The following is a 27,068-nucleotide window of genomic DNA, read 5'->3' on the forward strand; positions in this document are numbered from 1 at the left end:
TTCGGACTGGCCCGTGGAAAAGGCTAATGGTGTGAGACGCGCCCTGGCACGGACAGCCTTTCACAGGGACTGCTTGAGTGCGGACGTGCGAGCAAAAGGCCCATAAGTGGTAAACGACGGCCGGCGTCAAGGCGTGCTCGGTAGAGGAGCATCGCTCAGGCGAGCACACAGCCTGCCAGGGGAACAGAGAGGGATGGAAGGGATAACCCGCAGAGAGGCTTGCAATCTCTTACCCACGTGGTGCATCAGAAATTGCCATAGTCGTCAGTTCAGCACAGTCAGTTAAGAGGACCCATCACATTTTGTCATTTGTGCTAATTACAGATGTTAGTGGTAGCTATGGAATACAATAAAGCACTGGAGTGCTACAATGGCCTTAAGGTATTTTTAGTGTTTAAACTACTCATAGGATGAGGTGATTAGAGACATACACTGGGATAATACGCTGAGACACAAGTCTGTAATTGTAGCTTAAAAAAAAGCCCTCTAAGATGTGTACCTAATCAAGTGGCTAGTGTGCGTAGGTGCAAGCTAGCTGGGTGGTGAGTGGATAATGTGAAACCGTCTCTGGGAAAGCAACGGTTGAGGAGCTGTGGGTACTTACAGGGTGGATGGTTCATTGAAGGAGGAACCATCAGGACAGAGAGAGCAGGGAGGAAAAGAAGCAGGTCAGAGAATTGGCCACATAAATGAGGGCCAGATCACAAACAGGCAAGCGCACACTGAGCACCAAAGCACACAACACACAGGTCATGCAAGCTTGTAATTAAGGTGACCTAATCTGATCGCTGTAATGCCTCAATAGATAAAAGTGATTAGGGGCAAGATGAGACAATATGAAATTTGAGTGGGTTCTGGGGTTAAAGATGATGTTTAAGCTAAAGGCCAGGGCCTCCTTGCGCCAACGCCTTTGTGTGTGCGAACGGACTGAAAAGAACGAGGAGAAGTGATCTTGGATCTTGGGGTGGTGGCTTTGGGGGCTAAATGCCCAGCCATGTGCTAGGTGTTAGTACGAGTACGCTTTTCCACTTGATTCTCTCTCCTCAGCAGTTTGAATGCAGTGACTATTTACTCAAGTTTCAGTTGCATTCTTTAATCTCTTGTCTTTTTAATTGAGGGGAAAAAAGCTATTTGTTGAAATACCAGCCTAGCAAGCAACTGTAGCAAATAGCACACATGCAAACAACCACAAAAGCAAAGCCGCCGAAACGCTGTTATGCTTCATACAGTTGCCTCACAGAAACGGGTGACCTACAACCAGGCATTGGTTCTGCATTGCAAGTCATCGAGCTTGAGATTGTAACATTTGGCTTAACTTCAAAGGTATTTCATTACCATTTTATTATGATTCATTTGCACGTTCAAACAAAACATTACTGTCTCCGGTGCCAGGTGACTTCACAAATCATAAATAATGAGGCTGCCTTCTTATAGAAAGTACATTTTCTTATCAAATAAGCACTACATTTTCAGCGCTGGCATTAGTGGACACCGCCATCTGGTGCTGGAGACACAGCAAACACTGCAAACTCATGGGACGCACTATGCTGATTATCTCGAGAATGAGAGAAAGGACAGAGGCGAGGAAGCATCCAAACAAATACCATTATGTCTCTTATAGATGGGGGGCTTTCTGTAGATGTTAGACTCTCCAGTGGCTAAAGACAGACAGAGAAAAGAGGGTGATGCAGGAGCCGTGAAGGAAACCAGGGCATTGTGATCGAACTGGACCCAAAGGTAAAGGGGAGAATGGGTTAGTGACAAGCTGGTCACAGTCGATTCCTATTAAGGCCTCCAATCCTCAGTGTGGCTGGACAGGCAGTTCTAGGTCTTTGGGTAGAGTGAAATATCTCTGGGTTTATAAAGCAGCCTAAGAGTTTTCTGCACGTTTAACAGGGGCCACGTGTTAGCTTGGTGGAAAATGTAAGGAATTTTCCTGCTTTTTCTTACTGCTCCCTTGTGCTGCCAGACTTGACATCTTTGTCAAGTAAAGACGTGGACGAGCATGGAAGCGGGTGTTGCAAAGCCAATGGAAGCCTTCAAGGTCAGCAGCTAAAGCGCCACTAATGTAATCTCTGGTATCTGGGATGTTCCAATGGGGCAGCGACACACGAGTACTGACACAGGAAGACTTGGGAGTCAGTTCATCCGAGCAACTGTTAAACACAAAACACTGACAGTAGGGTTTAAACTGATTAATGGGTCCCATGAGAGTTTTCTATGGAAGTCTTCCATTCAAAGCAAATAAATGTACCGAGTGCAGTTTTAAATGATATGATTAAATGGTCACAGCTCCATAAAACAGTATAATGTTTTCTTAAACACCACTGTTGGTACACCTAGCTTGTAAACGTTACTTGAGCAATATTGACAAATTGGCCAAGAACATCAAGTGAAAGCACTAGTAAATCAAGGAACCTCTCAGAGAAGAAAAACTGTTGTTGATGGTGACATTTTATGGGTTTGTGATGGAGAGTATGTGATGGATAAGAGGAGAGAAGACTAGCGTTATCATGTGTGATTCATAAAGCTACCAGTGGCCTTCAGACTCTGGATCATTAACTTGCTGAGGCTGTTGGTGGAATAGGGATGGATGGGCAGAACAGACGAGGAGAAAAGCAGTGGCCTACCTGGAACATGAAAATGCTTGGGAGCTTGGTACATGGTGGGTGTGTTGCACCTGGCATCAAGCTGACTGTAATAGGGAGAGCTCCTGCCACTCTCAGTACCTGCTGTCAACCCAAGACCAATCACAGCCAAGGAAAGCAGAGCGTGAGCCCAGGCTTGACCCGCCCCATTCCCATGTTACTAACCATAGACTGGCCTACTTGCTAGCCAGCGAGGGATCTGTTTAGTATATAAGCACAACATGCCTACAGATGGAAAGACCAAAGTCAAAAGGAGAAAACTCAAAAAGAAGAAATGAAAAATGTAAAGTTGATAGCAGGTTTCCTTTAGCATTCATGTTATGGAATATTTCACTCTCATTAAACATTACTAACCCAGGAATACCTGTTACAGTTCAATGATCAAATACTAAATGTTCATGGCAAAAATATCATTGAAGCCAAAGAGAGAGGACATTTATGATGTAATTAAGGGAAAAGTTTAAACTGCATTTAGCAGTTCCTAAACTGCATTTCCTAAATCATAAATTATTTTAATGAGACAGTGGAATCTAAAAGAGTTTTCCAGAGACACTGTTTCAGATACTACAATCAGAAACATATATATGATGTAATATGGCATGTTGCAAGTCAAATAATGGCAGCAAAATCCATCTTCTACTGGGAAACCCAACTAGAAACAGATGGTATGGACAGTTCTGGAGGAGTCCAACAACATCATTTTTTCTTTGAGGTTTCAAACCTTGTAACACGATGCTATGGTATTATCATACTGACACCAAATGTGAAGATGGACTTCAAAAGAATGTGGGTAGATTAACCGTGCAGTGGCTGCGCATAGTTCTCACGTGAAGAAGTCCTAAGTTTTGTGTCGTGTGTCTTTGAAGGGCTTCTTGTGCTGCGACCTCCGTAATCCACCCTGACCCTAACTCGCAGTTCCATCCACATACATACGTCAGCCTCAAAGATGACATATATGAAACATGGCTTTCAGATTCACAGGCACCACTTTTATGCCTGGTAAGCCTGCCAGGGTGGCGCCTCTCCTGGAGGGAGAGAGAGAGAGAGAGAGAAAGAGAGAGAGAGAGAGAGAGAGAGAGAGAGAGAGAGAGAGAGCGAGCAAGTCGAGGACTGACCAGAGCGGCGGTAGAGCTGAGGGGAGCGAGGCATGGTGGGCGACAGGCCCTGGCGGCTGTAGGTAGGCGAGTCGATATAGCCGGGGCTAGAACTCCGCCGATGCCTCAGGTCCAGGCTATCATAGATTTCCTATTAAAGAAAGAGCGGGGAACCAATCAGACAGGAGCCACATCATCTGCCCAGAATGCAATGTCAACCACTTAAACCAACAGCACCAGATTGACCAAACGCCGTTACCTCAGTGAACTTTAAATAAGAGCACAAGAAAGAATTTAAACAAGCCTAAACAGCAACCGAACACATACTGAAACCATCAAAAGGACATTGTTACCTCGGAGCTTAATAAATATTGACACACCGAAGAATTTAAACAAGCCCAAACTTCAGAGAAATGCTAATGTCAACAGTACCTGCTTCCTCGACTAAACAAAATCATGGATCTCAAACCAGAGGCACGAAGACATCAAAAGGTACTTAAGGTACTTAATCAGGTCACTATAAAGGAATGATAGAAAATAACAAATAAAGTACTTAATCAGGTCACATTAGATTTTTCCCTTTTATATCTCTTGCTGCCTCTGGAGACATGCATTACGTACAAGATCTCCTCTCTTTTGCCAAGCAAACATGCTGAGCAGCTTGAAAGCGCTTCATTACCTGAGAATATGGAGAGAGCGTTCCCATGGACTGCGCACACAGAGGTGGGGAGTAAAGAGGAGAGCAACATGAGCGGAAATCAAGCAAGCACAAATCCATTTCACACTCCATTACTCCGTTCTTCCCAGGCCCATGCCAGAAGATGGCAGAAGAAAGCAGAGAATGGAAAAGAGAAACTTGATATGAAAGATATAGTTGTTTGACTTGCATGAATCCTATTACAGAGATTTTCGCATACAATCGACATAATCGTCAGCATCTTCAGCATTTCGTCCTTTGCAATGCGTTTAAATGCAGCCATGCTTTACACCGCTGGGGTACTCGTTGGGCTATAACATGTGGACACCAGACCCAGAATACATGCAAGCTCTCGCATTTGTGCATTATCATCTATTCTTATTCTCCAAACACAAACATCACCTTGCCAGGAATCGCGTTCAAAACAGGCGGCGCAGCCATTCCCTCCAAGGATCATTTGCATAACCAAAGCAGACAGTGAACATGGATTCTATTTTACATTAAAATGTAAGTCTGTGGAAGTCGGATGCACTATGGGGAGCTAGGAGTGGAAACACAAAACCACTACACTGAATGAATGGATGGGATGGGGGGTGGGGGGTGCAGCAGAACGAAGCCAGAGTCAGTAGCGCTAAGACTGGTGTCTGAGTACCTCCCCATAGCCGCAGCGCTCTAGCCTGTCATCAGAGGAGTATCTGTGATAGGCGGCATAAGGAATGAGATCGGGCCGCTGTGCGTCATAAAGTGTTTTAATCTTAGGCAGCGTAGCCAGATCCCTGCATTTGAGGTTCTCATTCTCCACTTTGGCCTGGAGAGCAAACATAGAATAGGGACAGAACAGAGAGAAGCGATTGTGAGGATTCCACAGAGAGAGAGAGAGAGAGAGAGAGAGAGAGAGAGAGAGAGAGAGAGAGAGAGAGAGAGCCTGCAGACACTCAGATCCAGATGGAGATTGGATCTAGCATTGCAGCAGGCTTCCAACAGCAAGTACCAAAGATGTCCGCACACACACACATACACATGCACACACACGCGCGCGCACACACACACACACACACACACACACACATATACACACACAGTGGCTGCCAAAAGTATATGTTGTGTATGAATGCACATGCATTGCCCACTTTATTAGAAACATGGATCTGCAAACTCAGTGTAGATATATAGCTATAGGATACAGCTATCTGTCATCATGCAGATCGTGTAAGTCATCACCCAGCTCAGCAGTGGTCAGGTTGAGCACTGCGCCTGGCAACATGTGGCCCACAATCTGTAATTATGCACCTATAACATATGCACCTATAAGACTGGTGACTATAACAAACTTTCCAGTGTAGGTCCAGCACAGGTGAAAATGCAGCACGGGTGTTTCTAATAAAGTGGATGGTAAGTGTATAGGAAAATCTAGTTTCTTATGAACACACATGGCATTTGGGACACAACAAGTACTGAAAAATGTTGAGAGGAGTGGACAATTTTTATAGCACCAAGTTATAATAGTTACCCACTCAAGCATGGTTGCAGAAACACTTACCCACTCAGCCATAACTGATCAAATAGTCCCCCACTCAACCATGGCTGCTTAAGTAATTATCCACTCAATAATGACCGCAAATACTCAATTGTGACTGCTAAAATAGTTACCTAATCAACCATGGCCTCTCAAAACAATTACCAACTCAAACATGACTGCTCAAATAATTATCGACTCAGTCTTGACTGCTCAAAAAATGACTGACACTGGAGCAATAAAAACTGGGCCACACTGAAAAACAAGAGCAGAACCCTACCCTGAACTACTCTTCCCTTCATACTCCACTCATACGGAATGCTTCATGGTTTTCTGAGTAATCAAAGCTGCTGAGCGCTGGAACCACCTGTTCATGCAGCTGCACCATATATGAAAACAAGCAAAAATAAATAAATAAATCATGCAATAATTCTCACAAATGCAAAACAGTACAATAAAGAGAAAAGCTGCTGAAAAAAACAGCACGATTAGTCAATGTTGACCAACTTTCCGACAGTGTCAGATTAAACTGTAAGGGTTTATTGAAGGCCTTTATGTGAAATATATTTGAAAACATATATTTCACATAAAGGGCTGGCAATTAAGAAACATGGAGTGCAGGACAGTGTTTCTGTGTTTGTGTGTGTGTGTGTGTGTATGTGTGTGTATGGAGCACTACTTACACAAATGACTCGACTTGGGGAGCCTATACTTGATCCAGGAGGAGAGATGGAGGCCTCTGAGGTACGTCTAAACTGTACATGTACACACACACACATACACACACACACACACACACACACACACACACACACACACACACACACACACACACACACACACACACACAGTGTGCATACTACAATATGCACGTATTCCACCATACAGCCAGTTATAGCTGATGCTTTAGAATTCCTGCTAGTGCGCTAGATGACCACAGTCTTACCCTGAGTTTCTTCTCAGTCTTGGCAGCCTGTTTACACAGCGGGTGCCACACTTCGGAGCCTGAAAGAGGAAACACAGGAAGGAGACGCATGAGTGTTGACACTGAGAACTCAGACACTACTTACATCTCCACATGAAGCATAACCCGCTGACATGCCTCTCCCAAAGGAAGGTTGTCTCCTTAGCATTCAGATGCTGTATCTCGCGTGCCGTAAGAAAGCGATGAGCTGGAATATCAGCACTTCTGTGCAGCTCGCACACATCGATCGCATGGGACCTTGGCAGAACGTATGTCAGCGGGGACGCGCACGGGCAGGCTCGACTCTGTGCTGCTCCCGTTCACTCATGCATGCACGCCCGCATCCCCTCCTACCTCCTTGACGCATGCACAATGTCAGATGTGCGAACACTCTCACACGACTAGTGAAAACTGCTACATTACAAAAAACGGGGAAGTTACAGTCAATTGGAACCTGTATCGAGAAACAACAGAGCATTGTGATCACACCTCGTGCATCCTCCCTGATGTCTGTGGTAGCCAGTACTGCAGAAAGGCTTGTAAGCTGATATCTCATTCCACTAGCATGGTCCATGGACGCCTGCGATATATGGCCCCTCTGGCCTTGGTTCAAATCCATTTGGGTTTCATGATCGTAATCCATCATTAACCTCAGTCCAGTCAGTCACCGTCATCATAAATAAAAAAGTTCCCTCTAAGCAAATCTTGCAAATCAAAGCATTAATATTAGACTCAACACCACAAAATGTATAATCAATCCACCCGGAGATTTCATTAGACGATTAATTAACTGCTTGCGCCCAAAACTGTAAGCACATCAATGTTTTATACATTGTTGGCATGAGGTTACTCCAGACTGCAAAGTGTTCTGGGGACCCATGCCAATAAACGTTCAGCAGGACAGTAAGAATAATTTTCCACTTAAGGATATTTTACTTTTTTTCCAGTTTAGCTAAGGTATGGTTGGGTTGTAATGAAATACGAGTAATGATGTTCTTCAAAATGCACATACAAGTTATGTAACACATTAACTGATTATTAAAATTCATGTTATTAATACTACTGACCAATCGATTTGTGCAGAGGCTACAGACCAACTGCAGTTGGATCCAACTGTAATTTAATGAGAAAAGACCACTTTCTCTGCCTTAATGATTTGTGAAAGTGTTTGAGAGGCCAGCATGAACATTTGTTCCTGATTCATATACAGTAGAAGAGAATGACCAACACTGTGGAGCTACATAAATCTTTCAGAGTCATGGCAGGTTATTATATGAAGATGACATTTTTTTATTACAGTAATGATAATTAGATACCTCAGACTTAAACTATAGAGTTGATCTTGAACTTAAGTGCTAAAATTCTTTATGTATGTTATATATTTTAAAGAAACACTTGATAATATCATTGATGTCTTGATATCTGAGTATCTGTCTCTATATTACAATCAATCTAATTTCTGTAGACACAACACTTATGTTTCAGTTGATTTAATGTACAGCAAGAATGTTTTGGTATTTATAAATGTGCAATAATTTTGCAATTATTTGCAACATTAATGTGTTGCACTAGCTTTAGGGCTGCCACCCAAAATAATCCCGATTTAAAAACAGACAGATTTAAAATGGGAAGTTCGGACAAAATGGACTGATTTAAGACAGGGAGATCAACCCAACCAGACTGATTTAAGACAGGGAGATCAACCCAACCAGACTGATTTAAGACAGCAAAATCAGACCAACCAGACTGATTTAACACACGGATATCGAACACACCTGTCTGATTTCAGACAGGGAAATTGGGCAAAATGTTCTGCTTAGCGGAGCTGGGGAAGTGGCTTGGCAGAGAGCGCTCACCTGTCAGGTACATTTCCTCTCCCTCAGCGAACATCATGTGACAGCGTGCACAACGAGCACAGGTGGGGTGGTAGTGCTTCCCGCCTGCCTGAGAGGGAGACAGAGAGAGAGATGAGGGCTTTCTGCTGTAAAGACACAGATGGGCAGGCACGAGCATCTGGATGAGAGGAAAAGACAGAAATAATGAAGAGTGGAGGAGAACGGAAGACGGCAGCGACGGAGGAGAGCAAGGGGCTTCGGAATCATACTGAATGATGTGGCAGTAATTGGCTTTGCGCTCTGTCCCGCTCTCTGAGCGTAATTAGGGAGTCAGCTGGTGAAAGGGGCCATTCTGAGGAGTTTAGCGTAACAGCTGCATCTTTCAGAAAGATACAGTTTTTTAGTACAACTGTCTTCCTCCAGCTTTGAAGAGAGAGAGAGAGATATGGAGAGAGAAAGAGAGAAATAGAGGGAGAGACTGACGGCGAGAAAAAGAGAAAGCAGGGGTGGGGAGACTAGAGGCAGCTGGTATTTCAACATCCTGCCAAAAATCTGAAAAGATACTAAATTTCATTTGACTGACTAGCTGATATTTTAAAGTCAGATGTCTACATTTAAAAGACATTTGCACGGAGTACTGCATTTGGTATATTCATTGAGGAACTTGACTATGAGTGACTGGAAAAAACGACTCCCTGTTCAGAGGTCTGACCTGCTGCTGCACATCAGTGACAAGAGCTGCTCTCCTCTGTCCTTTCTCTCTTGAGATAATCCTGAACTCACCTCTCTCTCTATTACTGTCACACACACACACACACACACACACACACACACACACACACACACACACACACACACACACACACACACACACACACACACACACACACACACACTGGTGGCAGACTTGTCAGAAGAGCTTCATCTTAAGTGATGATGACACTGCATTAACCGGGACCCCCTATTTATAGAGCCCAGTCTGTAAGCACTTGGATTGGAATGCATTAGGCACGCAGTCCACCCTCGGCTCATGAAAGACCGAGTTTGAGAAGCTCCATCTTAACGCGCCGCGCGATGGAAACGTCAGGCATCCTATTCTGTTGGTCATTCATGTAAGTGCAGGTAACCTGCCAGAGAACAGCAGACGCATTCACATGATTTCGCACCATTTAAGCACTTAGGAAAAAATGCACGATTGTAGCGGTGATAACAGAAGCATGAATGGCGCATGGTGAGTGAGAATGGACAACTGACATACAAGGTGCCTTTTTTTAAAACTCGACCAGGCCTAATCTTAGTAATGGACCCAAGGGTCTTTGCATGCTAAAATTGTCTACGCACTGTCATCCAGAAGGGAAAGAGATCAGATCAAATGTGATTTACTAAAAACGTTTCACACTTAAATCAGTGTGCCTATAGGAATGTCTGCCTTTTGGGTCCAGAATAGAGTAGCTTCCTTTAAAATCACTTCCCGCAGGGTTTAAAAAGTCCTAGAGGACAAATCCACTTCTTGGCTTATTTATTCGGCCATTCAGTCAGTCTGCTTCATTCCTTTTTGAAAATAAAATATATAGAGGGCAAGACAGGGGAAGAACACAGACATTTATCAGTATTTGATCTGTTCATTCAGCTTATCTCTCTGTCTGTTTTCCAATTTATGACAAAGAGACAAAGAAAGAGAGGAGCAGAGAACGAGGTAGTGAGGAGGAGGTAAGGATAGCTGTAGAAAGTGTCAGGAGTTGTGTGGTGTGAGATTGGGCTAAGACGACTAAACATCTAAAAATACAGATTACATAAGCAGCCCACATGTCATCTCCAAAAGATGCAGCTAATAGATGGGCTCTCGAGCAGAGAGACAAGCAGTGAGGGCAACTTAGCTTGCCACGTTTGGGATTCAGATGGAGCTTTACCTGAAATCTATCTGCAAAATAACATTATTTCAGGAGCTTCACCTTAAATTAATCTGTTTAATAATCTGTTTCCCACTGACAATGTAACATTGTATGCTGAATTTGTGTTTTGAACACCAACTTATACAGTCAGCGACTCACAAGTCAATTAAAGAATCTTAATCATATGTTAATTTATAATCAGTTATGTTAATTATTATCTAATTTACAGCTAACGCCAATCTAATGATCTCACCTCCAGGACTCTTCCACTGATGTATTTGTGGCAGGTCTCACACCTGATGCCGAACTGGCTGTGGTAATCTGACTCGCAGTATGGAACCCCATCTCTGAAAAACAAGTGCACATAGCAAATAGTACACAATGACCATTTTGTATGGGTCAATTTGTGGGAATATTTAAGCCATATACCGACCTAGCAACCCAGTTATGAGACAGCTGCTAAAAAGGCACAGTTTACATGAGAAGGGTTTGAATAAAGATAAAGAAAGATCATGTGGGTAAAAATTAGGTTGACTACAAATCCAGACACAGCCATGGCTGGTTTGGCGTTATGGAGAGTTTTGGAGCGAGACTAAACTGCCTTCAAAGTAGCTGAATCTGCCTATAAAGGTCACTTTTCTCCAGCTTTAACAAATACATTAAATGACGCAACATCTTGAATCGAGTGGGCCAGGTGACTGCAGACTGCGCAGTGTGTAGATAAGCCCGAAGTGTTTCTGTAAGCGGAGGGTGGGTGGGGCCGACGAGGACCTACTTGCTGATGTACTCGCCCGTGAGCACTGTGCCGCAGGTCTGGCACTTGAAGCAGCTGACGTGCCACTGCTTTTCGAGAGCCAGCAGGGACTGGCCCTGGGTTATCTCCTCCTTACAGCCTGCACAGTCTGCCACAGAGATGGGAAGGACGTTAGAGCAGGCAGGAGAGACAATATCAGAACAAAAGTATCAGAATAAATGTGCCTTCTTTGCCTTTGAAGGCAATACAGAAAGTAAGGCTGTAGAGAGCGTTATACAGGGATACTATCCGGCATATTCCTGTAGTGCACACTGAGTGCCCATGAAAGCAGAGGGATATCATCCACTGCAAGGTCCTGCCCAGTTAGCTGTTCACAGAATGAAAAATATCATGACAGGCATGCTCATGGGTCACAATCTAATGGAAAAGGACCACAAGCAGCACTATAGATAATTGTGTGTGTGTGTGTGTGTGTACATGTGTGTGCACATGTGAGAGAGACAAAAGTGTTATGGTAGAAAATATCTCATGGCTGTATTTGGGTCTTGCCTCTGTAAAGGTCACCCACTTTGTTCTCATTTAGGTGGCTAGACGGCTCTCTTACACGCCCTGTAGCTGTGCTATGGTCAGGAGCACGGGCACAGCCCACCGTGCTGAAATCCATTCCTCTTTATGTTTACAGCAGACGGCCATAACTCTGCATGCTGTCACTCAGTGACAGACACGTAGCAGCAGCTGTTCCCAGAGGAAGTGGCACTGCTCACTGTGGCACAGAGAGCACAAAACGGCCGTCGCCGTTACAGAGGGAGAGAGAGCGTGACAGCGGACTTACGGCTCGGCCCGTGGATTCTGACAGGCTCGCTGCTGCTGAGCGTGTGTGAGCAGTGCTGACACACACACTTCTTCCCGCAGAAGGTCACTCTGTCTCCGATGGGGAATGGCTTCCTATGACCCAGCGAGGTGGGGCATGTCAGGCCACATACATGCATAAGCATGCACACACACACACACACACACACACACACACACACACACACACACACACACACACACACACACACACACACATTCACACACAAATGCATGAGTCAGTCCTTGATGATGTATTACATTGTATAGCATTTTCTACAACATTTTGAATATTCTACCTGAACATATTAGCAGTAACAACTTTTCAGTTGCAGTAATAAGTTAACTTATATAACATGACACCTTTAGATCTATGAGCAGCAGATCAAATGACTTAACAGGCACCTCATGTCAGTGCCTAAACATAAATCTTATTCACTCAGACACACACACACACACACACACACACACACACACACACACACACACACACACACACACACCCCGAAACCCCTGGTTTTAATTGAGAACCTTTGTGCATGAAATTAAGTGTATTTATTGCATGAAACTTGTTTTTGTTTAAAAGTACTCAACTGACAAGAATTTACAATAAAAATATGTTTGTGTGTGATTATCTTTATGTCCAGGTAAGCTGAATATTTAATTCAACGTTTCACGCACACTCTTATTAAAACAAAGAAAACTATTTACTTAATCACTTGTTACCTAGTCAATGTGGTTAAAGTCATTTAATATATGGAATTTCTCAGTAAAGTGTACTTAATAACCTTACAAGCTACCTTATAACTATAATACATTATGGTGTTTTATTGACTATTACTACACTGTTATTACACTATGTTATTACATTGCATTATGTTGTGTAATTCAATGTTTTATTACACTGTTAATACAAAGTATAACAAATTCATTACATTACTACAATGCGTAATTAAAATGTTATTACATTGTTATTACAACACTGTTTACATGATTACACTGTTTACTACACTGTTTAATTTAATTACACTGTTTAATTACACTGTTATTGAGTTATTAGATTGTTATTATACCATATAATTACAACATTTTATTACATAGTTATTACACACTGTTATTATAATGAATTATTATTTTTTACAAACTATTCTTACAATGTGTAATTACAATCTGTTATTACATTGATATTACAATGTGTAATTGCATGTGTTGTTAATAGACTGTTATTAGACCTTATGATATGGTGTAATTTACATTTTATTATCGCAATGTGTAAATACAGTGTGTTATTACATTGTAGTACAATGTGTAATAACAGATATTATAATTGCTATTACAATGTGTTGTTACACCATGTTATTACCTTGTTTTTACATCTTAGAAGCAAGGGTAGCACACAAGGGTAGCACATAAGACATTTTTGTAATTGATTAAGCTGAACCACAAGCATTAGAGTCCTCAGTTCTGGAAGTAAGTTAAACACAGTCTTACCTTATACCTTAATAATTATACATTTATACTTAAGCAATATCACATGAGAAGGATTGCAGTTCTGAATATCAGAACAGCTGCACAGCTATAATTCAGTCATTGACATGAAGCCACAGGCCGAGTGCCAAAGATAATCACAGGCATGCTTTAATGCAACAATTCAACAAGTGTCATACATTAATTAAACGTAAAAACAGATTATGATTTGTTCATTTATTTAATAATTTATTTGGCTCTGTCAAAACAAACAAATCTACAACTGGGCTGGATCTGAACTGTTGCCAAGCAACACAAACATTTTCCATTGTTTCCATTTATAGTGCTATCTGTGAAATGTCTGTCTGATGATGGTTGCTTTGGGTGGCACAGGTGACTCAGAAAAGTTTGTTACAGTCTAAGACAGATAACCACCATTGTTAATGTAATTAACAGTTAACAGAATGCACCTGTAAGGCATAGTGATACATGTATATTTCAGTGTCAATGATGTTATACTCTAAACAATCAAATTACTTGGTTGCAGCTAATTATTGTATTAACCATAATAACAACTCTGGTGTTTTCAGAATGGCTGTGCTGTGTAGTGGAAATAGTGCTATGGATTATTTGGTTGACAAAAAAACCTTTTCAGAGAAAAACGTGTTCAAAAGTGTTTATGAGTTTCTGAATGAAAGTGGTTTAATTTCTCTTCAGTAAATGTGACTCACCAAATATTTTATAAAAAGGAAAAGACAACTAAAAATGTCTCTTCTCCAGCAATTATCGAAACGTGTAACTAAAGTCTTTACAGATGATGTGACGTGATGAGGCAAAGCAGGATGTGGGGATGAGTCGTGTTGAACAGAATGAAACATTCTATTGTAGCACAGAACAAAGACGGACGCGTGGCTAGCAACCTAACCGGGTTAAACATCGACAGCACTCATATGCAAACACAAGACTTATATACATGCACACTAACAGTACACAATGAGGAGCAGGTGTGAAACACAGGGAGGGCGTGACCATACAGACGAACGCACACATACACACACGGGGAGACATTTGGGGGGAGGGGCCATACCGTGACAGAGCCCCTCCCCAATGGCATGACTCCCGGTGTGCCAGTTTATCGGGCTACAGACCCGAAGCCCACGCCAAATTGCGAAGCCGGAGGTGACCTGATACGGGCCAGTGCGAGCAGGACAGCAGAGGGAAGGACAGGAACCAAGGCGACAACAGACACAGGAAGACAACAGACACACTGACAGGAACAGGCACAGACACGAAAGGGGACAAGGTAACAGGTACAGTGATCGAGACCTGGGATAGGCACAGTGACCGGGACAGGTTAAAAAACAGGACTACATAAAGGGCCATTAAACAGTCCGGTGGAGGTAGCAGGAGCCCCAGCTAGTCCCCCAATCGTTGGCTGGGTCGGAGTCTGCCCCGGCTGGATGGGATCCTCCCTTGCCGACTTGTGTGGCGGCGGCGGCTCCGGCTTTGGCGCGTGTGCATTCGGAGACGTGCCAGCAGATTGGCCCATCTCGGGGGCAGGCACTCTGCCTCCTTGCCTTTACGACTCTGCCTCCTTGCCTTTACGAGGCTTCCAAGTAGGCATCTAAGCTATTGGGCTGCGGGCTTTCACAGAGGGAGTGTCCTCTTTTGATGACGACATCTCCCTGCAAGCCCCATTAGGCCGCCTACTTATTCCGGAGCGGTACCTCCTGGGCGGGGCCTTAGGTGGTACTTTAGGCCCCGGAGGCTCTTCGCTTTCGGAATCTGTCGATACGGTATCTGTCTCCGAGGGAAAATCCCTATGGACGGCCTCCTCCACCTCCATCGCTGGATTCTCCTCCCGATGCACTTCTGAGTCCGATCCGAAGCTGATGTCAGTGTCTTCCGATCAGAGGCTGGCATCCGTTCATACTCCCCATAGCTCTCCCGGTAGTCCCCGTAGGAGTAATAGGACCCCACGAAGTCCAGAACTGGATACTGGTCTCCCTTGTACCAGCTCTCATAGTCCGTCGGGGGCCTGCAGGACTCTGCCGAGTCTACTACTGAACTACACACAGGACCCACCCAAAACTTTCCAGGGTCACTCTCCACTCTTGTTGCGGTACCGAGAGTGCCCAGGAATATGGAGGGATTTCCCGCAAGGGCTGGGGAGGAACGGTTATGCGCCTTCTTCCACTTCTCTTTCTTGTTTTTCTTTCCTGGCATCCTTGGGCGCTCGATGTTTCTGTGACGTGATGAGGCAAAGCAGGATGTGGGGATGAGTCGTGTTGAACACAAGGAAACGTTCTATTGTAGCACAGAACAAAGACGGATGCGTGGCTAGCAACCTAACCGGGTTAAACATCGATAGCACTCATATGCAAACACAAGACTTATATACATGCACACTAACAGTACACAATGAGGAGCAGGTGTGAAACACAGGGAGGGCGTGACCATACAGACGAACGCACACATACACACACGGGGAGACATTTGGGGGGAGGGGCCATACCGTGACAGATGAGCTATGAAGCTAATTACTTTGTACTACCATCGGGAAGGTAGAAATTATTTCTACATGACTTTCAATCTGATTATCTGAAAGAAAAGAATTTGTCCAGAAATGGCAATTAATTAGGGTCCCATGAAGTATCTAATAATCAAAGGCTATTTCAAGCACCTATTATACGTAATGACTGGTGTCATTCTCCATACATGCAAGCACATAAATGGGAGATGAGTCACATATTCATCAAATCACACATTAAAAAGGCTAATTTATGGGGGCCATAAATTGGGTGATTGTAAATCGCCTAAGAAAATGTTTTCTGCCCTCACAGGAGTACATTAAACCATCTTAAAACATGCACAGACAAACATGGCAGCATTAGCTAGTAGAGAGAAAGGTGCCATAGGGTTAGTCTCATCTTAGACAAGGATTTTGGTGTGGGCTGCACAGAGGAAACACACATATATTTAAGAAGATTCTTTTAGGATTAGCATTTTTGCATTGGAAACATGGATAATACTTTATATGCTAACCTACCTAAAAGTATTATCATATTCTTGATTCTTTTGTACAACCACTGCTGAGTGGCTTATGCCCTCTCAATTGTGGTGAGTGAGCCCCTTGAAACCTTGAAAATCCTTTGTGAGATTATACCTTTGCTCACACTATAGGTGAGACTCTAAAACAACCGCTTTTTGCAGACATGCTGTTACTGGAGCTGGGCACTGGCTACTGAGGAGGAGCAGTATGGCTGCACTGGGGCCAGACTAGCTGATCTCCGAGCAACTGGTCATCAGACAAACCAGCTGATGAGGTTATGGGACTTCAGTCGAGTGGCTGTTCGATCATAGGATGTAAAGAGAAAAGAGCACACCAGTCGGTCTAGACATGGCCACACATGCACACATGCTCGCACACGCACACACACACGCACACACACACACACACACACACACACACACACACACACACACACACACACACACACACACACACACACACACGACCTGGACTCTAAATCTGCTCTACAGAGCACTGTGAAGACAGTGGACACTCTTTGGTCTTCATAAGATCACCTTTAGAGTCAGAACCAAACATTCCATGAGAATAATCTCTTCTGTGCTGTACTGCACAGAAGCAGTGTGATCAATAAAAGCTTAAGGTATGAGCATCAACCTGAGGACTCTTTTGATCACCTGTGGTGAGCCCAAGAGAACTCTTATAGAACAATTCAAAGCTGCGGCAGTCAAGATTCTCCCTCAGGCTCTCCTTTATGAGAACTTAAGCCAGCTCCCCACTGGGAGCAGCACTGTGTGCCAGGATGATGTACAACTCACACACACGCACAGGTGGTAGACAGTGTATATGATAAGACACTGTACTGTAAATACTGTTTCTACAGTATCGTGCATATACAACACTCAGAAGAGACACAGTGAATCAGCAACAGTGCTGTCCTTCAGAAATGCGTGTGTGTATGTGTGTCCTTCTGCTGAACACCTTAAAGGCATGTGATTCTTTTCATGTATCTCTCAAAGGACAAACGCTAAAAACAGTGAAGAAGAGTTTCGAGTCCAGCTTGACGACGCAGATTTGGTGAGCATGTGTATGCGTGTGTTCCCTGGTGTTCACCCACCTCCCTCTGGTTGTGTTCATAGTGACACCTCCCTTGCCATACTTTAAATAGCCTCACTACTGGTGCAGCAGCTAACTCTCTTACAGCCAGCATCCATTTCACAACAGCATGTGTGCACGGACCATGTGCCTGGGTGCTCACAAGCTGAGGTTTCCGTTCCACTTTGCTGGACGTCAATAAACCATTCAAAACGTATACCTGTCTAATCTTTCCCCTCCAACGTGAGGCTTTTAGTGCATGCGCTAGGGTCTGAAAAAGGCTCTTGTCACACTCGCGCTCAGCTACTCAACTGAATCGAGGGCTAGGACAAGTGCTCCTGACACTGGTTCCAGCCCTGCGGCTGAAGAATGTCCCAGTTTGTTTAGACGCCACGTTAAAACATGACACCGTTTCCTCTGTGCCGTTCCTCTTTGGAAGGTGAAACACGCTCTGCCACCTGCACACAACGGCTCCAGAAGACGAGCCAGGCCCCTTTCGTGGGATTTCATGAACAAAGGCGCACTTGTCCTTTTGTTCGCACAGGAACATTTTCAGAGGAAATGACTTCACGCAAAAGGATCGAAGGAGACCCACCCGAGCTAACCTCAGAGGCATCCAAGTGGAGCTTGGGGTGGGTGGGGGGTTTGGATGTGTGTGTGTGATGCACAGCAGGGACAAGAAGATCAACGCAGACTGCAGGAGACGGGATACTATCGTCGTCTTCTCATATTGCTCGCTTGATTGGGTTGTGCATATTCCTCCTGTAGAACATCCAGGAAATCCAGCCATTTCTCTCCATGGAGGCCACTCAGGTGCTTGTTCAGTTCTTGTCATCTTGAGGTTGGACCACTGCAACTTGCCCCTGCCAGGTCAGACTCCTGTACCTTGTCCACAATGCATCTACATCACTTCTTCTCAACTTTTGTTCTCCCATGCCTCCCCATTTTTGCACATCCTCGACTCTTTCCCTCTCGAACGAATCTTCGACGAGATCTTCGACACCGATGCTTGCTTACAAAGCCCAAACAGACCAGCTCATGCTTATCTAAAGGCACTTATCACACCCCATTCTGCGCCATGTTCCAGCATTGTCCGACTTGAACGTCCAGCCATCAAGACACAAAGAAGACATGCATCAAGACTATTCACTGTGCTTGTGTTATGGTTTCCCCTCTTTGGCATCATGGTTCATATGCTGCTTAGCTGAACAGCTGAAACACTGAAAGCCTTCAAAGACTGATCTCTTCTCTAAGCACTTACATATGCACTAACATAAACATACTCTTTTTTCTTTTTCCTGTACTTTCTCGTCTCAACCAGAGTTTTAGCCTGATCGTGTTCTTTAAACTTTAGCCTGATGGCATTCTTTAAACTATTTATGCCAGCATGAGGATATGTTTTGCTCGAGCACTTCTGAACGTCACTCTGGACAAGGGCGTCCGGCAAATGCTGTGAATGCAAATGTGAATGGGGGATGGAGGAGGGGTGGAACAGGCGGAGGGTGTGGACAGCTTCCCCACAGAGCCTTTGCCTACCTGCATGCGCTGCAGATGAAGCACTCGGGGTGGTAGGCCCGGCCGAGCGCCGCCACCACCTCGCCGGTGATGAAGTCGCCACAGCCGTCGCAGCGGGTGCCGTACAGGCGCTGGTAATCGGCCGTGCAGAGGTACTCGCCGCCCTTTTGGAAGAAGCCTGAGCTGGATAGGTCACAGGCGCACACTGCGGAGAGAACCAGACAAGAGTCGCGCCGTAAGACTGCCCGATCACCCATCAAGAGACCATGGTTGTGCCTTTATACACGGTATCAGGTGGATAATGAGCTTCAGTCACACGAGACTAGTTGATCTTTGTAAACCGTAGAGTAGTTCAGAGAAGATATAAACCAAGCAGACTTCACACATGCAAAGTACATAATTCTGTTTTATCTTAGCTTCAGCATACGTTCATTAAACACCATAATACTAACAAAGAAGATGATTACACAAATAAACAGTAGGCTTTGTATTACGTAATCCCATTTGTGGAGTCACACTAATTTAGAGTGCACAGAGCAAAGTCAAATGGCTGAATCCAGCAAACATAAATCTTCAACACAGGGCCGAATCAGCACAAGTACATAAAAAGGCTTTGAGTGAAATCAGCGGAAGTGTAAGCTGATTGTTCTAATGTAATAGCGGAAAGAATGTTAGGAGTGGCCATAGGCAACTGGCAAACCGTTGATAAAACCACAGCATCGCACCCACTGTAATATGCAAGAGAGACATTTATCACAAGGCTTTAAATTAGGGCGGCCTTTCGTTCAAAAACAGATTCAGCTAAGTATTTTTAATTTTATCTGAAGCAGTTTGTTTTTCCTCACACTTTAGTAGTGCCATGTCCTGATTTCCAAATAGGTCTCTCCACATTGCATATGCATTCTAAAGCACATACAGACCTTTCCATCACATTTATTTAAATTACAAGATAATGTTGAGTGCCTCAGTAAATATGCAAATCTTACATGCATATTCACAATGCCCTGACTGTCATTACACTGTGTGGGGGAGGCAGAACCTTGTCATCAATGAGACCATGGCCAGCTCTTTTCTTGACAGCCCCAGTCAGGGCCTCAAATCCCAGCAGTGGGGCTCAGTCCTCTTCACTACTCTCACTGGGGTATACTTTAGCAGCTTTTAATGGAAATCATTACTTACTGTACCTTTAATTATAAACTGTGAAAATCTTGTCAAGCGAAGAGTGATTAGCCAACTTCTTATGATCACGTCCCATAAGTGCTGTGTGATATTGTTCATTATAGGGTGTTAGCTCGGATACGCCCCCATTGACGACACGATTGACTGAGCTGCCTCCATCATCACATGGCCTGCTGCTGGTGTGCTGCTGCGTGCACGCTTTCCCAGGGGCCCTGTGCAACAAGCCAGATGTCTGTCCTCCCCAAGCAACACATTTCAAGCCAGGCCAAGCCTTAGAGTGTGCATGCATGCGTGTAGGTGAGGAGAGTTTGTGTTTGTGGGTGCGCCACAGAGGAGGTCACGTTAAAGGATTGAACAGCTCCCCCATCTTGAGAGCCTGTGGCCGTAGGATTACTGTACCATAGCCATAGTTGCTGAGTAACCAATAGCCAGCATTTACTGTGGACAAGGAGTGAGTCTGTGCTCAAGTTTGCAATGATGCTCCTATAATATCGGTATTATATATCAAAATGTACACCTTTCTATTGCAGTTGTATCCTGGGACTTCATTTATCAGGAACAGTCAATACACTGTGCGCTGCACATTATAATTGGCATGTATTTTTAACACCTCCCTTGATAATAGTAAGTCTCTCCTGCCACACATTCACAAGAGCGAATAGAGACTAACAGGTGCCATTGTGGATGCACTCGCTGCGTTCCACAGCTTCTTTTTGCAGCAGAGCCTCAGGGGCATCACCGATGAACACTGACAGTGGGGGGCAGCTGTGTCACTCTGGGTGAGACAGAACACGCCCTCTGCTGCCCTCACCTGCCAACCTGCCAATGAGAGCCCGACCAATGCCATTTCCTCCCGGTGGCATGTGGCACCGCTGAGATTTGAAACTGGGTCCCAAAGGGAGATGCTCTTTCAGCACCAAACTGTGCTCATGGTGGTCATCGATTTGTGGTTGTTTGTTTTATTATGTGGTACTTTACATTGGCAACCATAAAAAAGTAGCATGATGGTGTACCTGTTAAGATGGGCTGGCAATCAGGTCTTGTAAAGCATGCAGTCTACTGCACAAAAACCTAAATCTCACCAGAAGTTAAAGTCTTACATATTTTCCAATCGGTAACATAACCTAAAAGGATAGGAAATAAAAAAGATTTGACATAATCTGCTCTTCCCTTCTGCTGGGATCTGGAGAGCAGCACATATTTCTTCAGAATATTTTGGACCATAATAACTTCTATCAGATAGCACCCTATTTGTATCAGATACACACATACACACAGAGACACAAATGGCAGTCTGTTCCAGCCCAGTCACCACAGAGATGAGGCTTTCATGTACCTCCACACACATCTGCACACCCTACAGTTTACCCTCTCTTTCCAATCCAATGCATAATTCAGTAGCTCCATAAATAAAGTGTGCGTGCCTGTGTGTTTGTGTGTGTCCAGGGTGGTCTACATTGGACTGATGTAGGACGAGTGCACGGAAGAGGAGTATAGTGCGGGTAAGGCGTGTGTGAGTATACTGAGAGTGTAGGGTTGAGCATATATTTATCAACAGCCAACAGACACAATTAAAATTCAGCACAACAGGATGGGCTGGTCTCCTATGCCTTTCTTTGTTAATGACATGCAGTGCAATTACTTTTATCGCTCTTCTGTGTGCGTGTGTGTGCGTGCGTGCGTGTACGTGTGGGTGGTTGTGTGGAAAGAGGCCTCAGCATGACAGATAGAAGAAAGAGAGAGTAAGAAGCCTGTTGTTATCTCTGACTGTTTGCAATTTGGTAGCACTGCTGAGGGCTGTACCATGGTATCTACCTAGTTTCACGGGAAACAGGAGGGAAGAACGCAGTACGCGCACACACACACATGCACACACTGAGAGAGAGAGGGAGGACTTCAAGTGACAGTAACACTAGTTTTCATGACAAACAACACCAAAAGAAGAAGCTCATTGGCTAGTCAGTCTAGCCAATGAGCTTTATTCCGAATAAACAGACCATGTTTGCCTTTTCACCTTTCACCCTCTACTGTGTTGTCTATAATTCTACTTTATAAACAGGAGATCCTTACTCAGAAGGCTTGCTTTGAAAATAAGTCAAATAAATATGGAACCTGGTGTTCTGAGCCCCTGTTTCTGTAGGAGTTCAGCCATCGTTATACCAACCTGTTTCCCTCGCCTTACAACCCTTGCAAAAGGCAGCCGCTTTCCTGTCTGGCTGGATCGAGGAGTGAGTATTACCGCCGCAGTGGGCACATCTATCGGACGTCCGATACCATAAAAAAACGACCACTAATGTCTCAGCCTGGGAGAGTTAAGTGGGGTGGGTTCTAAGTGCGCTCTGTGACTCCGCTCCCATCCTCTACTCCTGCGTCCCAGCCAGTTCGGCTAGAGAACTTGCAAGGGACAGCGTAGGCTAGAAAACTCCCAATTCCACTCTCTTTTAGATCCTCAAAGCCTGCTGCGGACAGCTGAGGGACCAATGTGGGATGTGTTGGTAGCTTGTAATATATGGCTGAGACGCTTATTGCTGATTGCGTGCGTGAGTTAGTGAATAGTATGGTTCAGTGGGGCCTCTCTAAAGGTTCATAGTAGTCGTTTGGAGCCCTTTTGTCTGTACCTAAGCAGGAGTATATTTAGGTTCTTGTACTTAGAGTCTTGTTGGCATGCATAGAGTATGTATTGAGCATATATACTCGCTCAACACCCATAAGGATTCTTCCAGCATTTCACAATGCAGTTTGGTTGGCTGTGTGTGTCAAAAAGAATCAATATAGTTTCTTTAGACAGTTAGCACACTCAGCCCGAATGCTTAACACATTGCACCACTGTGAGACATAAAGAGAGGGAGGAGAGAGAGAGAGTCAGGGTACTGCATGAACAGGATGGGCCTCAGACGGAAAGGAGAAAGCTCTCTGTGAGAGTTGTTGGGAGCAGTAATGTTACATTAATGAGTGGTAGCATTCACTCTGATCACGTAGGAACACATGCCACTGTCAGCCCCAGCGTCAAACACACACACACACACACACACACACACACACACACACACACACACACACACACACACACACACTGAGGGACCAATGAATTCTAAGTTGTAACAGGAATTTTTCAATAGAATATCAGGGCTCTTTGATCTAAAACTAATTAGTTTTAATTACTAAAAAGTAATTTCAAAGGTTTCACCAACACTTTCTCACCACTGTTACACCATGGAACCACGCTGACCTTCAGCCACAGTTGCTGCAGGAGGAGCCGGAAGCTTCTCGTGGGAATGAGTTGGTGTGGTTTAAAGAGCAAACAGCAGAAATCACCATCATCCTCCCCTCCCAGCCTTGCCATCCAGCATCGTGCCGATCCCCACGACCAGAGGTATGACATTTAACCCAGCTGTCTCCAGCAAAACAGATGAGCTGGATTTGCTCAAGTCTGGTTCTTTTTTCTAGAATGGCACAGTGGTATTGACGGCACTTAAAAGACTATGAATTAATAATGCAAATGATAAAAAAGTGTTTGCCCACTCTGTCCTCAGGTTTGTCCAGATTATCCTCATTTCTGCTCAATTCAGTCTCTCAGTACTATGGGGCAGAGGGGATTGGGCTCGGTGGCTGGTTCCAATGTGCTGGGAGATAGGACAGAACACATGCAGCGACCATCTGGGGTTCCTCAGGGTCCAGGCATGCCAACGCTGACAGATGATTATTACAGACGGGGAAAAGGGAAAAGCTACAAATTACTATAAAGATCTTATTGGACTTGTCAAGTAAAATGTAAAAAATTTACTTTGGTAACTTTGCAAACCTTATTTTTAACTTGGTATGATTAAAGTGATATGTTGATATTCTAGTAAACTTTGCAGGACAATAGTATTAGTGCTGCAAGGCCATCTTGTTAAAGAGCTTGTCAGTGTTCTGAAATGTTTATCTTCAAATATCATCAACTTGTTCCCTTTAGATGATTTCACTCACATAGCACTGTTTGAAAACACAGATTCCACTGTTGGGATCGCATGCTTCATATACCTTTGAAATGTTAGCATGGCAGAGCACTATCCAAAACAAGCCAGACCTGTCAGTGTTAGTCGAGCAAGCTTGAGCAGGCCCCATCATACACCACACACACACACACACACACACCTCACTCTGAGCAACTGGAGAGAGGTAAACTATGATGCTTGAGATTGTCTCAGCGTTATGGATATGTATTTGTTAATCAGTGCATGCAAGTATTAGTCTTTATGCAGCTTGTCATTTTTGCTGTGTGTGTGTGTGTGTGTGTGTGTGTGTGTGCGTGTGTGTGTGTGTGTGTGTGTGTGTGTGTGTGTGAGAGTGATAACTGAACGTGAAGCGTGAAACTGGGCGGGTGGCACATAGTAATCTTCTCTGGCCCAAGTCCTGTGGTGCAGTAAGCAGAGGGATAATCCTAGCCATGTATCTGTGCCCTGCAGGACACACACACACGAACGCGCACGCACACACACACACACATGCACGCGCACACACACACACACACACACACACACACACACACACACACACTTCCCTACCTTATCACAGCACATGCTCTGTTTGAGCCTGGCCTGTTGATAAGGAATGTTCTCATGACTATAGGACCACCCCTCCATCTATTTATTAATTTGATATCTTTTTCATGAGCTCCAGTCTTCTCTTGGCCATCTCCTACCATCTCCCCTGTCCCCTGTTAGGAGATCAGAGATGACTGATGTTCCATCCCTTCCCAGGTCACTGCACAGTCAGTTCATATTCAGTCTATCAGAGCTGAATCTGTTGTGACAGAGCTTGCTATGAGGCTAAAAGTGACTGAATTTAGTGCAATTTAATCTCATGAGCACAGATCTAGTGCAATTCAATCTGTAAACGCTTTCGTGCAAGCACCTATCAAGTTCTCTTAAAAATGTTTATGCATTTGATTATATTTCTTAACAGCTTTGGCTGAACAGTGTAGAATGGAAGAGTTGTTCTGCCAAAATGGACAGTACTTATTGGCTGAGGTTGATGTAGGTGATATATTTCAGTTAAGGTACTGTGTGCTGCAAGAAAGATGCAACTACGTGAAGTCTTCCTTTGACACACATGCTTAGTTTCCTGATAATCAATTAGCTTAGTCCGGGTGGCCCTGACCTTCTTGTGGGAGTTTGTGCCACAAATGTAAATCTGCCAAAGTGTTAGTTTGATTAATAGAGAAGCAGAGCAGTTTGCTCGAACACATCAAAACACTTCAAGGCGGAATTTGAAAGTTAAGATTCCCACTATAGAGTGGGTTCAAACCTCCTTGCAGAACGGAAGGCAGCTTGGAGTAAGACTATAACTCAGACCAAAGTATTACTCTGGATTTTCAGTCAGACTTGCGTGACAGGTAAGCAATTAGGCATCTTTCTATCTCTTTTTTATCTTTCTTTTTTTCACTGGAATGACATTAGGTTCCCCGGACCTCTCTTCCTTCTTCTGGAAAACGAGTAGCCATGAGAGCAGTCAGTCAGCTTGAATTTATATCAATGAGACCTGGTGTAAAAACTCTGTGCTTGTCATTAGGTACTGCTCACCACTGGTGGTTTGTTATTGTTAGATGCAGACCTTTTTATCTACCACGGGAATTCACCTACGTGTTTATAATCACACTGTACATTCCACCCAGAGTGAACACACGAGAGGCTCTCCAGGAGCTGTATGGAGCGATTAGTGAACTGCAGAACATTCATCCAGATGGACTGTTTATTTTCGCCAGAGATTTCAACCACGCAAATCTCAAGTCAGTACTGCCTAAGTTCCATCAACATGTGAACTTTGCAACGAGAAAAGTGAACACGCTGGATCTTGTTTACACAAACTTATCCAGTGCGTACCGGGTGGAGCCCTGCCCCCACCTCGGATACATTGATCACATGTCTGTAATGTTGATCCCTGCATATAGACCGATCGTTAGATGCTCGAAACCGCTTCAAGCAGGTGAGAATCTGGCCAGCAGGAGCCATCTCTGCTCTTCAGGACTGTTTTGAGCAGACGACATGGATCACATTCAAGGAGGCTGCTACTGACAGTGACACTGTTAACCTGGAGGAGTATACAGCATGAGTGAATGGCTACATCAGCAAATGCACTGATGATGTTACTGTCTGCAAGACCATCATCACACGCCCCACCCAGAAGCCATGGATGACTGTTGAGGTGCGCATGCTATTGAGGACCCATGACTCAGCCTTCAGAGCAGGTGACAAAGAGGATCTTAGAAAAACTGTCACGTGCGATCAGGGAGGCAAAGCGTGCACACGCATAGAGGATCCATGGACACTTCAAAGACACTGGTGACACACGACGCATGTGGAAGCGCATTCAGGCCATTACTAACTACAGGAAAACATCACCTTCCTGTGATAGTGATGCTGCCCTACCAGATGCACTGAATGACTTCTATGTATGGTTTGAAGCACAGAACAACACTGAAGCAGAAAATTCCATCCCTCCACAAAATGACCAGGTGCTGTGCCTGACTGTGGCTGAGGTGATGCGAACT

At 44.4% G+C, this 27,068-nt stretch overlaps 1 protein-coding gene across 9 annotated transcripts in view; it reads right to left on the reverse strand.

The window, feature by feature from the left end:
- LOC113571271 (actin-binding LIM protein 3-like) overlaps window positions 1-27,068 on the reverse strand; it is a 58,238-nt gene that overhangs the window by 6,058 nt on the left and 25,112 nt on the right. For 4 of the 9 annotated variants that reach the window (XR_014125149.1, XR_014125148.1, XM_081720177.1 and 1 more), the window contains exons 3-13: window positions 19,379-19,562; window positions 12,233-12,345; window positions 11,422-11,548; window positions 10,900-10,993; window positions 8,776-8,863; window positions 6,902-6,960; window positions 6,639-6,710; window positions 4,422-4,451; window positions 3,764-3,893; window positions 2,631-2,732; window positions 1,605-1,658 (exon numbers count right to left, since the gene is read on the reverse strand). Coding sequence is in view for 7 of the 9 variants with exons in the window: in XM_081720177.1 (XP_081576303.1) it covers window positions 1,605-1,658; window positions 2,631-2,732; window positions 3,764-3,893; window positions 4,422-4,451; window positions 6,639-6,710; window positions 6,902-6,960; window positions 8,776-8,863; window positions 10,900-10,993; window positions 11,422-11,548; window positions 12,233-12,345; window positions 19,379-19,562 (1,053 nt within the window). In the remaining 2 variants the exon portion in view is untranslated. Of the gene's footprint in view, window positions 1-1,604; window positions 1,659-2,630; window positions 2,733-3,763; window positions 3,894-4,421; window positions 4,452-5,091; window positions 5,248-6,638; window positions 6,711-6,901; window positions 6,961-8,775; window positions 8,864-10,899; window positions 10,994-11,421; window positions 11,549-12,232; window positions 12,346-19,378; window positions 19,563-27,068 lie in introns of all 9 variants that reach the window. The other 5 variants (XM_081720180.1, XM_081720178.1, XM_081720182.1 and 2 more) reach the window with 4 other exon arrangements.

The sequence above is a fragment of the Electrophorus electricus genome, chromosome 8 (assembly GCF_041902795.1).
Source record: "Electrophorus electricus isolate QZ-2024a chromosome 8, ASM4190279v1, whole genome shotgun sequence".
NCBI lineage: Eukaryota > Metazoa > Chordata > Actinopteri > Gymnotiformes > Gymnotidae > Electrophorus > Electrophorus electricus.